Here is a 14,010-nt window from a genome sequence, read left to right as displayed (position 1 = left end):
AAATGTAATAAAAGAATGAAACTTAAAAACTCCCAGACCTCATGTCATATTTACTAATCAGCTTTGGCTGATTTATTGTTTGGATCACAGTGAGTTACACTAATTCTAATATATTTTTATTTCTATTATACATACATACTTTTTAACTGTTATTTTCACATGACTGTTATCAGGCTCTCTTGTTCTGGTTCTGATGATAACTCTGTGTCTTCCAGTAAGTTATCTTGTGCTTACTTCATCTGTATAATGTCTCTTTACTTTTGGTAAATTGTACTGAGTCCAGAATAAAGGCTAGTTGGCTGTACAAGATACAAACAAGTATTACATTTTGGAAATATATGAAATGTATTTAGGCTGCTAATTTAGCTCGAATACTAATAACTGCCATATTTTCCGGACTATAAATCACACTTTTTTACATATTCTGGCTGGTCCTGCTACTTATACTCCGGAGCGACTTATATAACAAAATATATAGGCTCCACCGCGCTGCTGCGGGCCGACTCCGAGCCAAGAATGACCTCCCCTGTCCCGCTGGGAGGCTTTCAAACACCGCCAGCATCTGTTGGAGCCTGTGGCGGGGTGCTGAGGGCCGGCTCCAGTCCAGGAATGAGCTCTCCTCGCCGGCCGGGAGGGTTTGAAACACCGCCATCCTCTCCTCTGCTGGCTGTTGTTCATTCTGTTATGGTTACCGGTGCTTGTGTTGCAATGTGAAACGCTTGGTCTCAGATTTTGTAGGAAAGATAATAAAATGTCCCCCCAAAATACGACTTAAATATATTTTCTCTTCTTCATTATACATTTAATGGCTGGTGCGACTCAGGAGCGATAGCCCGGAAGATACGGTACTGAAAACTTGCTCAAAGCAAAATGTTTTCATTACGGAAATAAATTATAAACTTACCGATTCAATACTTTTTTAATCCAGGTACTTGTCACGAACAGGCGCCGAAAACCTCCACCTAAACTCCGTGTGAGGTTCAGGTCGATGGGTGTTCCAGTTAGCTCCGGCTGGGTTGAAGCTAGGTGGCTACATCCGTTAGCTCGGCTCCCACCTTCGCGTTAGCTTTGGGTTAGCCAGGGTTAGCTTCAGGTTAGCTCGTAGCTAGTTCGCACGGATGTCGTCCATAGACTGTACATAAGCTTAGAGGTGAAGAGTGACGCTACATACAACCACAGAAGTTCTTCTGTGAAAAGTAGTTTTACATTCGGGGATTTACACAGCTGACACGTTATAATGAAGTAAAAAGTTTGTGTGAAGAATGTAATTTTTATCTTCTCATGTGGATAAATGTAAAAATGTGTTTATTGCCTTTTTGTCACTGATTTTCTCTGTAGGACTGCAGGTGTCCAGGGTCAGGAGAGGCTTTGCCTGTTGGTCATCCTGGGAGAGAGGCCTTCTACTGTCATCATGTTAATGTTATTTAGCTGTTTGATATTTGAACACATTTATTAAAACAAATACTATGGAATGCACTTCCTCTTTCGGTGAGGCTGGCACCATCCCTCCTCCGGTTCAAATCGCTGCTGAAGGCTCACTTTTACGACCAGGCATTTTTAAATCCCTGACTTTTATTATTTTATTATGTGTCTTTTTATTGACTGTAATTATCTGCCTTGTTGTGCATTTTATTGTTGACTCTGTATTGCTTTATATTGTGTTTTTACTTTTTATTCTCTACAGCACTTTGGTCGGCTGCCATGCCGTTTTTAAATGTGCTTTATAAATAAAGATGGTATGGTATGGTATGGTACTAACTGATAACTCTTTCTGGTCATTGATTTTATCACCAGTTTTATTATTACAGATGTTTTTGAACATGAACAGAAAATGAAAAGATGATAAGGAGACAAGATTATTTACAATAGGTTACACTTATTTACAGATCAAAACCAGTATGGACCAGTTATGTACGGTTAAAGCAGGATTAACCTGAGTGACTCTTCCTGGATCATTTATTTAAACTGAGTGAGCAGGAAGTCTTTAACAGTGCAGCTGGATCTGCTGCAGGAGGATCCAGACGTGGATGGAGGGCTGGTGCAGACCCATGGCTGGACGTTTCTGGTCAGAGGAACATCATACAGGACGGTCTGCAGAGAGAGCTTTGGGACGCTTCCTCTCACTGTCCACTCCATCGTCCATCTACAGGGACTGTTGGGCTGGCTCAGACGACGGCTGCTACATCTCTGTGAATGACTTGCCTGTTGACACTTGTGGTCTGCTGGCACCTACTCCAGGACAGAGCACCACTGACCTCCTCCACACACATCTTCCTCACGCTCATCCTCCAGACCCACAACTTCACCAGCACAGAGGCAGATGTGCAGCACAGTGCATGCTGACCTGTAATAGATTAAATAAGAGTTTGTTTGTTTTTTTATAGAAAAATGTAAAACAAACATAACCTGCAGTACACTGGTTCTGTTCAGTTTAAAGAAAAGCAGCAGGGAATAATTAAATAAAAACTACAGAGAATTTACATTTTTAAGACAGATCTAATCATTATTAGGCTTATGTTGAATAAACAAATGCACATTGAAAACAGTTCAATGCTATTTTATTAAAAAGCCTGTTTTTTTAAAACGTTTTACCCCCATTTGATGCAAAATAAGTTCTAAGGTCCGAATTCAGAGCCTCTGACTTCCGGTTTTAGCGGTCTTCAAGGACCCGGCCTTGCTAGACCGGCAAGAATCCGTACTCATAAGCATCCTTCCTGTGGATTCGGACATGCGGACTGTCGTCTCTACAGCTCTGACAGAACCCTGCCCTCCTCTCCCAATGATTGGACAGGAATTCGAGAAACGTGATTGGTAGCCAAGACTCGTGCTCTCATTGGTTCCACCCAAGTTCCTCCCACTGACGCTAGAATCGAGACAAAGAGATTCGTAACACTGTAGGATTTGAGGTTTGAACCTGTAGAATGAAATGTGTGTTTAGAGAGTTTTCATTGCAAACTTGTACCTTGATTTTTTCAATATGGAAGTCTGCTAGTTACAAAACGAAAGTTTCATGTTTCTGAATGAATGTTTGATGTTACAAAATGATTAGTAAATGTAAAAAATAAAAGTTTGATTTTACAAAATAAAAAATACATGTACAAAATACAATGTTCCTGTTACAAAACAAGAAATACAAGTACGAATTGAGAATTACAAGTTAGAAAACTAAAGTTACAAGTTACGAATCCAAAGTTACAAGTTACGAATCCAAAGTTACATGTGATGAAACATGTTCGAAGTTACAAAACTTGGTACATGTTACGCTGAATATTGTCCCAATCCTAGTTCCATACAAATCTAGCCAGAATATTCTACTTGCCACTTCAGACTGGGGGGGCCGATCTGTTGTGACTTGAGCTGACATACCTGGCACTGTAGTCAGCTTTTAGCCAATTTCCTGCATGTTTTAGATTAACACAGCTGATTTGTTTAATCTATGGAAGAGCCACTCCTGTAGACACTAAAGAATGTTGGGGAGACATTTCATCTGCTAAATTAAGGTGTTAAAAAGACGAATGCACATTCAAGAAATAATTTTACTTTCAGTCCTACAAACAGACATTGGGGGTGCTAAAAGCACAGATAAACACTAAGATCAGTCTAGGTAAGGTTTGTACCTGTAGAATGAAATGTGTGTTTAGAGAGTTTTGATTTCAAACATGTACATAGATTTTTTTTATTTTGGAAGTCTGCTAGGTAAAAACCGAAAGTTTCATGTTTCTGAATAAATGTTTGATGTTTCAAAATGAGTAGTAAATGTACAAAATAAAAGTTTGATTTCACAAAATAAAAAATACATGTACAAAATGAAAATTCCCTGTTACAAAACAAGAAATACAAGTAAAAATTTAGAATTACAAGTTAGGAAACTAAAGTTACAAGTTATGAATCCAACGTTACAAGTTATGAATCCAAAGTTACATGTCATGAAACATGTTCCAAGTTACAAAACTTGGTAGAAGTTACATTGAATATTGTCCCAATCCTAGCTCCATAAAAGCACACAATCTCCCATTAATGTGTGTTTGACAGAATCATACAAGAGTCTCCACCAGCTTACATATTACTCTGCTCTGTGATCATATAATGGTTGTTATTATTACACTTTATTTCTTTGACAACATGTCAACAGTTGAACAGTTTACTTTTTTTTTACAAACCAGATAGATTAGAATACGATAAGCTAAGCTACTAATAAAACACACTTTTGACCATTTATTTATGAGTTTACCTGGTACAACAGAAGATACAATCTCTCATCAATGTGTGCTTGACAGCTTCACACAGGAGTCTGTTCAGGATGGGAAAAGGACGGTAAATAAATCTAAGTACCTCATTTAGCGAGCAGTTAGCTTCCATTGGCAACATGCTAACTGGAGCAAATATTACTAATAAAGCTTGTTTTTCTACCAAAATTATGACTGAACTTCTCACAGAACACACTGAGAGTATCTAAGTATCAGTAATGAATCACATAAGCTACTTAACTCAACATAAAACTGAGTTATTAACAACGTACGATGTCTCGGCTGACATGTACTTACCCCTTCCAGCTAATATAATTTGAACAAAAGCCAAAGCAGCTAGCCGTGCTACCTTGACTGGGCTGGGGAATTATCTCACACTTGTCTGGTGGCTTTTCAGTAAGTAAACGTAATTTATTAGACATCTAAAGTAAACCTCTACTAATTTTGTGGCAAACCTATACTTTGAGTTGTAAAATTAAGCTAACTGTTTTTAAACCTGTTTAGAATACAGACGGGTTATGAAGCGTTAGCTGTAAGCTAACTGAAGCGTTAGCTGTAAGCTAACGTAGCTAAAACCCAAACAGCAGCCTTTGAGTGGCAAATTTGTTCGTTTTAAATTTCTGGGGGTGTAACTAATTAGCAACACGCTAACTGTAGCAAATATAACTAATAAAGCTTGTTTTTCTAGCAAATTTATGACTGAACTTCTCACAGAACACACTGAGAGTATCTAAGTATCAGTAATGAATTACATAATTACCTGCTGCCGGGAAAACGTGAACACGCCTGAAGGACCCTTGTGTGTTATTGCGCCTAAAAACTAGAAGATGACTTTAAAATACAAACACTAAACATCAGTCTCAGTTACCTTCAAACTAATTTTTAACTATCACGCATATCTTCCTTCTGATCTCTGTTGGGTCTCAGTGAACGATAGTCATACTTTTGTCAAAGCAAAACACGAGATTTTAGTGTTTTGCACTGAAGAAGAAACTCTGTAAACTCTCCAGCTAATAAAAGCCAAAGCAGCTAGCCGTGCTACCTTGACTGGGGCATTCTGTCACACTTGTCTGGTGGCTTTTCAGTAAGTAAACATAATTTATTAGACATCTAAACCTCTACTAATTTTGTCGTAAACCTATACTTTGAGTTGTAAAATCATGAAGCTAACTAGTTTTAAAGCTGTCTAGAATACACACGTGTTATAAAGCGTTAGCTGTAAGCTAACGTAGCTAAAACCCAAACAGCAGGTTTTGAGTGGCGAATTTGTTCATTTTAAATTTGTGGGGGTGTAACTAATTAACAACACGCTAACTGTAGCAAATATAACTAATAAAGCTTGTTTTTCAAGCAAAATTATGACTGAACTTCTCACAGAACACACTGGGAGTATCTAAGTATATCAGTAATGAATCACATAAGCTACTTAACTCAGCATTACCTGCTGGGGGAAAACGTGAACACGCCCTAACCCTAAGGAGGCTGTAAGCTAACGTAGCTAAAACCCAAATCAGTGAACACAATTATAACGCTTTCTCAGCCTAAGTCTTTAACCCTAACTGGCAACATTAGGCCCTAATAGCAATTACCAAAGCCTAATCAAATATTTTTCTAAAAAGTTTGGACCAAGTTTGCCTTATCTTGATAAAGTTTAACTTCAGTTCAGTTTAAAGAACAACGATGCTAAAAGCAAATCCTCCTTTGAAGAACCTGTGTCCTGCGAGCAGACCTCTAGTTAGTTTTTTGTGTGACATGTTCAGGGCACGACTCGTGTTGGGGGTGAAGTGCATCTATAAAACATTGCACAACTACGATGTAAGGTTTAAAAGAACCACTTATAACGCTTCTTTTTCTGGAGTTTATCTGTGTCTGCTTTCAGCTCCTTAATCACTTCGTTATTCTTCTCCTTGGCATCTGAATGATTCTGGGTTTCATGATCGAGTTTCTTCTGAAGGTGGTCAACCTGCTTTTTAGCAGGAAGAACGTCAGTTTCATGTTTTTCTCTCACCTCCTTCTCTAGCTGAGCTATTCTCTGTTTATAAAAAGTATTCTGGGCATCAGCCATCGCTGCCATTCTGGGAGTCAGCGCTATACAAGTCTGATGGTTTGCTCTCGTATCTCTGGGCGGTTTCTTCTGCTGCTTTTCTGGTTCCTTCGGCTCTTCAAAGGACTTCTTACAAGCGTTTTTCTTGAGATTGTCTCTTAAAGCTCTCAGATTTTCAACTACTTGTTGAGTCAATGCCCTGGTTTCAGAATGAGCCTGGATTTCTTTAGCGAGGTCCTCCTGAAGACGTTCAGCCTGCTGTTTAGCAGGAAGAACTTCTGTTTCATATTGTACCTGAATCTCTTTCTCTAGCTGAGCTATTCTCTGTTTATAAACAGTATTCTGGGCATCAGACATCGCTGCCATTCTGGGAGTCAGCACTAAATAAGTCTGATGGTTTGCTCTCGTATCTCTGAGCGGTTTCTTCTGCTGCTTTTCTGGTTGCTTCGACTCTTCAAAGGACTTCCTACAAGCGTTTTTCCCGAGAAAGTCTCTTTCAACTCTCAGATTTTCGATTACTTGTTGAGTCGATGCCCTGGTTTCAGAATGATTCTGGATTTCTTTATCAAGTTCCTCCTGAAGACGTTCAACCTGCTGTTTAGAAAAAACATCTGCTTCATGTTTGGCGCTAAGCTCTTCTTCTAACTCAGCTATTTTTTTAATATAAATATTTCGCTGGACAATAGAGAGTTCCCACTGATTGTTGAGAGTCACCAACTGACTTCTAGTCTCTTGGTGTGCCCGGATTTCATTTAGCAGCTCCTTTTCCAAACGTTCAGACTTCTGTTTGTTGCTAGACACTTCAGAGTTGTACATGTCACTGATTTCTTCACACGAAGCCTTAATAGTGTCCAGAGCATTGAGTAATTGCCTCTCTCTGCTTTCAAAAGACTTGCTCTGCTCCGGTGTCTCCTGTTTTTGGTGATCTGCTGTCAGTTCTGTGATTAGGTCTGTAGTTTCTGCCAGTGTATAACTATGAGCAAGGATTTCTTTGTCGAGCTCTTCCTGTAAATAATCAGCCTTCTTTTGAACACCGTCGTGTTTCTCTTGGAGCTCCTGATTTAAAAGCTTCATATCTTCTAGAGCTTTTTGTAGCTTTGACTCTTTCTCTCTGAAAGCCGACTGTTGTTCAGTCATCATGGCGTAGAGACTGTCTTTCTCAGCTTTCAGAGTTTTAATAAGAGCCAGGTCTTTAATGTTAGCTTTTCCAAGAGCCTCCCTTCTTTGGCTAGGTTCCTGCAAAGAACTGTCTAAATGCTGGCTTGTCGGGGGAACGCTGGTGTCATTTTCCATGTCTGTTGGACCAGAAACCTGGGAAAGCTCGACCTTTTCTTTGAGATCGTCTGTACCATGCTGGTCCTTTGGTTTCTGTTCTAAACAAACATTTTCCCCAATATCATTTTCCTGTGCTGATGGCTCAGCAGTTTTGCTGGTAAAAAGCCAGTTTCCAATCGCCTGTCCAAGATTTAGTAAGAAAGTTGCCATCTTGCCTGGATTTTCTATAATCTTCAGTTTTTCTAATCAAATTAAGAAGATAAACTGAAATAAAGATGAATAAAAGTCCTTTTCAGACGTGTATGCTAAGCTGCCTCTGCTGGGGTGTGTAGCTATACTGAAATGAAATAGCTGCTGCTGAAGCTGACTCACTCTTGGTTATACCCGTGCCTTTATGACATCACTCCTTCTATCATCTCCATGGAGATGAGCTCTTCTATCATGTGCATGGAGATGAGCTCTTCTATCATCTCCATGGTAACGGTGGAAACAATGCTAACAACAATGTAAATGTGCATTTGTAATCAAAAAATGAATCAAACATTCATTTAATTATTTAGGCTCATATTAGTAATATTAACAATAAATAAACAATTAATTAAATATATAAATAAATATGTAAATACATAAAATAAATATATAAAATAAAAAATGTTAACAATAATTAATTAACTGATTATTTTCTCAAATAATAATAATAAATAATTAATATCAACTGTTATAATTATTAATATTAAGTAATTAATTTTTCTAATAATTAGTTATAACAATGAATGATTAATTTGTAGTTATTTTGGTAAATTAGTTGGTAATCAATTAGTTTAATAATAAATTATACAATTAATTATTTCATTTATTAATTATTCAGCATTCAGAGGTTAATTAATTTAATAATGTATTATTTAACAGATCAGGTAATTAGTAAATTCATCAGTAATTTCATTAGTTAATTACACAAAATTACACATACAAATAATTCATTGTGCGTTCATCATGGGTGTGTTCATTATGCGTGTGCACACACACACACACACACACACACACACACGTTTCATCAAAATGTAATGTGGTCGTGAGAATCGTGATATTGCAGTGATCGACCCAACGTCTCCTCTATAGTCTGACTTTGAGGCGATCACCCTGACGTCACCCCAGGATCATGATTTTGGCCTTCATCTTGTGCCAGCAGGCAGGTCCCGTTAAAAAACTTCTGCAAGAGTTTTCTAGTTTTTTTGTTGACTTTGTTTATGGTTCCAGCTACTAGAGCTTAACCTGTCCTGCTGTCACAACTGGCCTCTCAGCCTTCCTGCTCTTTACCAGGTTGGAAGATCCTAGCTCTCTGACTGAGACTACGCTACTGAGATGATGCTGTAAGGGCAGGGTGCATCAGTTAGGGGCCTGCCCCATGACATAAACAAGGAGAAGGTGCATGGCCTGGAGAACTATCTCCCACATATTTGTGTTCTGTATGATCACTCCTGCCTCTAGCTGATGTCACACCATGCTTTTACATTGTAGCGTGGCTCCAGGTCTGTATTTCATCAAATGGGTCAAAGTTAACTTTCTTTCGAGCCAGTTTGGGTCAACCGGACACAGGAGGAGTCGATTATGAAGATCTCGTAACTTGTGGATTATTCTTATCGCAAGACGCCTCTGAGGACACCAGACTTTTATCTAATCCTTTTAATAAAGTGATCTTATTCTGGCTGAAAAAACTATTTTCTAACTTTATAATTTATTACAATCATATTCTGTGTTACTTACAATATATTTCGAAACCTAAAGTGTTTAAATCATGTTAATCTATCAGTATATTCACATATTAATATTACCACATTATTATTAATGGTTGAGATATTCACTTCACATAAATGTTTGACATTTTATTTCAAGTTAAGGAATTTAACCTCTAAGAGGGAAAGTGTCTGAGGTCTTTGGTAACGCCCACTTTAACTTGTCAAATTCTGAACCTTTCTCTGTTGATCTTACTCGCTAAAACATTTGCGTGAAACATATATTTGACTGTCTTCACGCGCTCTCACGCCACATCTCCAGTTTCCCACGCTGATAAATAATATTAGCCCATCTATAGAAGTTGTAAGGATGTGTATCGGTGAAATTCTGGTGATATGATATGTATCATGATACGGGGAGACGATACGATATATGACGATATATTGATATCACGATATATTGCGATACATTCAGTCAGACAATATTAGTGATTTTTTTCAACTGAATTTATTGTTTAATAAACAGTCCAAAGTGATACGTAACATGTTTAACATGAGGTTTCTGAACCATAACAGAGGGATTAACATTTTAATGGTGGAAACAAAACCAGTTGCACACTGCTGCCAACTAGCGGTCGGCATTTGAATTGCACCAAAAGAAAAGAAAAAACACAAATGTTTGCATGTGAATTCTTCCAAAAATCCGATACACGGCTTTTGAATATCGATATAATTTCGCTGGTAAAATATCACGATATATTGCCATATCGATATTTTCTTACATCCCTAATAAGTTGTGAGTGTTATTATCTTGTTTCTTTTTTTCATGTGTTTCTTTTTCTCTGATTGTGCCCTTTGCAATTTTATAATGAAATAAATAAGTGAAATAGACGTTAATTAAAAATAGTCTTAAATTATTGATATTTTCAAAATGAAGTTTTATTCCCACAAAGTTCTACAGCCTCAAGGAAACCAACAAAATGGCATAAATCAATTAGATGTTGTTTCTTAATGTTTAATTCTGATTTCCTGGGGAACAGCTGCAGGAACGATCATTCCTCTGTTGGATGCATCATTTTGTTGCAAACACCTCAGGCAGAGCGTGAGGTACTTTGCTTTAGCCCGCAGGATTTTCACCTGGGAGTTCACGGAATCTGATCTCATCGTCTCTTTTTCAGGATGATAACTTGTTCTGCTGGGCCTAGCACCTCCTCTGCTGAGCGGACTTACAGGAAGGTAAGACGTGATCCCCCCTCCCATAACTCTCATGATGCTCCTTCAAATGCGTCTCAGTTCTACGCCCTAGGTCCTTCATTCTCCTAGATAACAATCCACCTCAGTCCGAGCCACCCTGCTTTGAGGAACTTATTGATGGGTCTAAAAATACGTATTCAGCTCTTGAAACATTGTAGAAAATAGCTACAAACAATGAAAACGCAACACCCCCCAGTGAATACTCTCTGGTTTGAATCAAACCCTCCGGATGTTCGAGCGAACGTTTCCCAGGAGGCGCCCCGACCACAACTTAAGTCACTTGTTTCGGAGCAGAAAGCTCCAAGCCAACATGTTTTTTGTTTGTCCTTGTATCCTTCAGAGATGTGGATCTTGGCCTGAGTAAAAACAAACACAGTTTTTTCCTCAGGCGGTACAGAAGTCCACGCAGACTTATTCAATATTTTAGAGAGCATGCAGCAAAAATGTGTCGTTTGCTGAATATTAATGACAGCTGCAGTGTTTACCACTGTTATCTGTTGGAGGCTGCAAACCTCTTCAGGTGTTTCATTACTAGGAAAAATCATTCCTGCGGTGTGTCCACAGCCATCACTTTTAGCAAGTAATAGGGTGTTTCTCAATGCCAAGGAACTTGCCTTGACGTCTTGGCCCCGCCCCGGATGCCTAGGAGATACGTCATTAGGAACCGCCAAGGCGTGTTACAGTGTTCATGTTCTATTGAGGCGTGTGTTCTCCGTTTGTTAGCTGTTTAGCTAGCTGAGCAAGGACACACGGGAGGTGTCTTGTAGCCTAGCCTTGGTCAAAAATTACCCAGAGTACACCGCTGTGTTTTCAAAAGGAAGGTGGATCAGAAGCCGGCAGCTACTTCGAGGGCAAATTTCAAGTGTTTTAATAATGTTAATCTATCAGTATATTCGCATATTATTATTAATGGTTGAGATATTCACTTCACATAAATGTTTGACATTTTACTTCAAGTTAAGGAATTTAACCTCTCTAAGTGGGAAAGTGTCTGAGGTCTTTGGTAACGCCCACTTTAACTTGTCAAATTCTGATTTGTCCAAATTGATAAACAATAGTTAATAAAAGAGAGTTCATTTCCTGAACGCTTCAGTTCTAGCGAGCTGCCCGGTTCAGCTGACTGGGTCAGTAAAGCATCCTCCCTTTTTGACCTCAAGGTCAAACCTTTGCTAACTACATCAGATGCAGAAGAGTTCCGCCAGATTCCAGCTGTCACCTGGAAGGTAACTCAGACCAGACGGCTCATATTTGGGGTAGAACGACGGGCTCCAAATCCCACAGAAGTCCAGCTCCACCGGCAGTCTGTCCGTACCGACTTCTCCGATCCCTGGATCACACGGGGACGATCGCCACAAGGGTTCGTAGACTTTACACAACTGGCGTGGGATGGTTATTAATTGATAGTTTGTTAAACCGTACAGTCAGACTGATTTTACAACCCAGACATCAGAATTTTCTAAGACATTAATCAGGTTTTGCCACAGAACATCTAAGCTTACATTCCGTCAATCAGTCAAATTTTTTTTATAAAGCGATTTTCCTACAAAAAGTGCAACTCAAAGTGCTTTAGCCTGACCCCGCATAACCCCTGTTGCTATCCCTCCCACACCAGTTAAAAGCATTGGCACAGTCATACCATACTGCCCCAAAATAGTGATAAAATGTAATCAAAGTAAATGATCTACTAAAATAATAATCATTAAAAAACTAAGCCAAATTAATAATTTATATAAATGTAACAAATATTAAAATACTATAGTATAGAAAAGTGAAAAAAGCGTGTGTCCTGACTTTAAGGATAACCAGGAGGTGGCTGCCAGAGGAGTGTAGAAGCCGTGAGGGTTCATACGGTAAAAGTAGGTCTGAGCGACCATTAAAACATTTAAAAACCATTTAAAGAACCTTAAAATCGATCCTGAAACAAACGGGAAGTCAAAGCAATGATTCTAAGACTGGTGTAATATGCTCCCGCCTCTTGGTCTTCGTCAGGACACGTGCTGCTGAATTTCGTAAAAGTTGTAAACCTCAGATGCTTTTTTGGGAGGACCAGAAGGGCCTCATTTATCAAGCTTGCTTACGCACAAAACGGGGTCGGAAAACTGTGTAAGCAACTTTCCATGCAAACTTTGGGATTTATACAAGAAAACTTAGCGGAAAAATGTGCGCAACTTTAATTTGGCTAAGGACCTGGCTTACGTACATGTTGGACATGGAGAGCACCTGCAGTGCTGCTGCTGAGAAGGATACAATTATGAAATCCTGCAGCATTATCACTTGTACTGCTTTGTGTTCACAGAGAACAAGACCCCCCACACGGACACACACACACACACACACACACACACACACACACACACACACTGAAAAAGACGATCAGATGCTGATCTTAGTGTTTATCTGTGTTTTTATAGATCTCAGCACTGGGTGTTGGAGGACAGAGCAGATGAACTGGAAGGATGTGAACGGGAACCAGAGTTTCAACGATTTGCAAAGCAGCTGTTTGTAGATCAGTAAGTACAATATAATACAGATAATTGGAGTATTTCCCTTTTCCAGCAGGACACCTTTGTGCCACCTCCAAGTATACATGCAGGAAGTATTCACAGTCCATCACTTTTCCCATTACTTTTATGTTTTTCCTAAACTGGGTAATTCGTGTTATCTTCAGTCTTCTGCACACATCCCACGTCTAAACTGAGAAATCATCAGTTTTGGATGTGTTCAGATTCAGCTTATTCACCTCCGATTCTGGGTGTTATAAGCTGATGCTTTGTCTCCTTTAAGCAGGAGCAGTCTGGAACAACCATACAGCTGATACTGAGACGTTCCTGTGCTGGATCAGTCTTGCATCTGACCGTGGAGGGGGCTGGAAAGGCCGCTCAACCGCCAAAGAGGCCGTTTCTAAGGTACGTTTTACAAGATCTACAAATAAAATGTGTTCAACTCACTTTGCAGTTTTTGATAACTTGTGTTACATATTCGGTGTGAATGTCTATAAATACAAATCTGTCTAGTTGGGCTACTCGATAAAGTGATTTTTAATTAAAAGTAAAACCTAGGTTTTGAACGATTACATAAATAAAACTCCTCCCTGGCAGTTAACTCCAACGCTGCTCCGAGTTGCAAATCGAGCGCACCTCCTACACATCGGTGCTTACTTAGTTAACTTCAAACTCATTTTTAACTAGTACTGATTCCTTCACTCAAATTATCGCGCATATCTTCCTTCTGATCTCTGTTGGGTCTCAGTGAACGATAGTTATACTTTTCGTCGTCGTCTTCGTCTTCCTCCGCTTATCCGGGTCCGGGTCGCGGGGGCAGCATCCCAACTAGGGAGCTCCAGACTGTCCTCTCCCCGGCCACCTCCACCAGTTCCTCCGGCAGGACCCCAAGGCGTTCCCGGACCAGATTGGAGATGTAATCTCTCCAACGTGTCCTGGGTCGACCCGGGGGCCTT

General features: G+C 39.4%; 1 protein-coding gene and 1 long non-coding RNA gene across 4 annotated transcripts in view; one reads left to right on the top strand and one right to left on the bottom strand.

Moving 5' to 3' along the window:
- Window positions 1-1,778: 1,778 nt before the first annotated feature.
- On the bottom strand, window positions 1,779-8,116 carry LOC129163920 (myosin-9-like). The gene is made up of 2 exons (XM_070544215.1): window positions 4,232-8,116; window positions 1,779-2,344 (listed from the first exon to the last, which is right to left on the bottom strand). Exon 1 carries the CDS (start codon window positions 7,774-7,776, stop codon window positions 6,070-6,072), a length of 1,707 nt encoding a protein of 568 aa, XP_070400316.1. The 5' UTR covers window positions 7,777-8,116; the 3' UTR covers window positions 1,779-2,344; window positions 4,232-6,069.
- The window catches only part of LOC139062671 (uncharacterized), a 29,746-nt gene continuing 19,967 nt past the window's right edge, over window positions 4,232-14,010 (top strand). Inside the window, exons 1-4 of one of the 3 annotated variants that reach the window (XR_011516249.1) lie at window positions 4,232-4,314; window positions 10,478-10,535; window positions 12,965-13,063; window positions 13,338-13,459. This is a non-coding gene — a long non-coding RNA (uncharacterized lncRNA). Of the gene's footprint in view, window positions 4,315-4,557; window positions 4,644-5,240; window positions 5,332-10,477; window positions 10,536-12,964; window positions 13,064-13,337; window positions 13,460-14,010 lie in introns of those variants that run through there. The other 2 variants (XR_011516247.1, XR_011516248.1) reach the window with 2 other exon arrangements.

This window comes from Nothobranchius furzeri, chromosome 14 (genome assembly GCF_043380555.1).
Source record: "Nothobranchius furzeri strain GRZ-AD chromosome 14, NfurGRZ-RIMD1, whole genome shotgun sequence".
Taxonomy (NCBI): Eukaryota; Metazoa; Chordata; class Actinopteri; order Cyprinodontiformes; family Nothobranchiidae; genus Nothobranchius; species Nothobranchius furzeri.
This window is presented reverse-complemented; position numbering and strand designations above follow the sequence as displayed.

Coding starts and splice junctions, on each gene's coding strand:
- LOC129163920 (XM_070544215.1), bottom strand. CDS start 7,776: ATGGCAACTTTCTTACTAAATCTTGGACAGGCGATTGGAAACTGGCTT.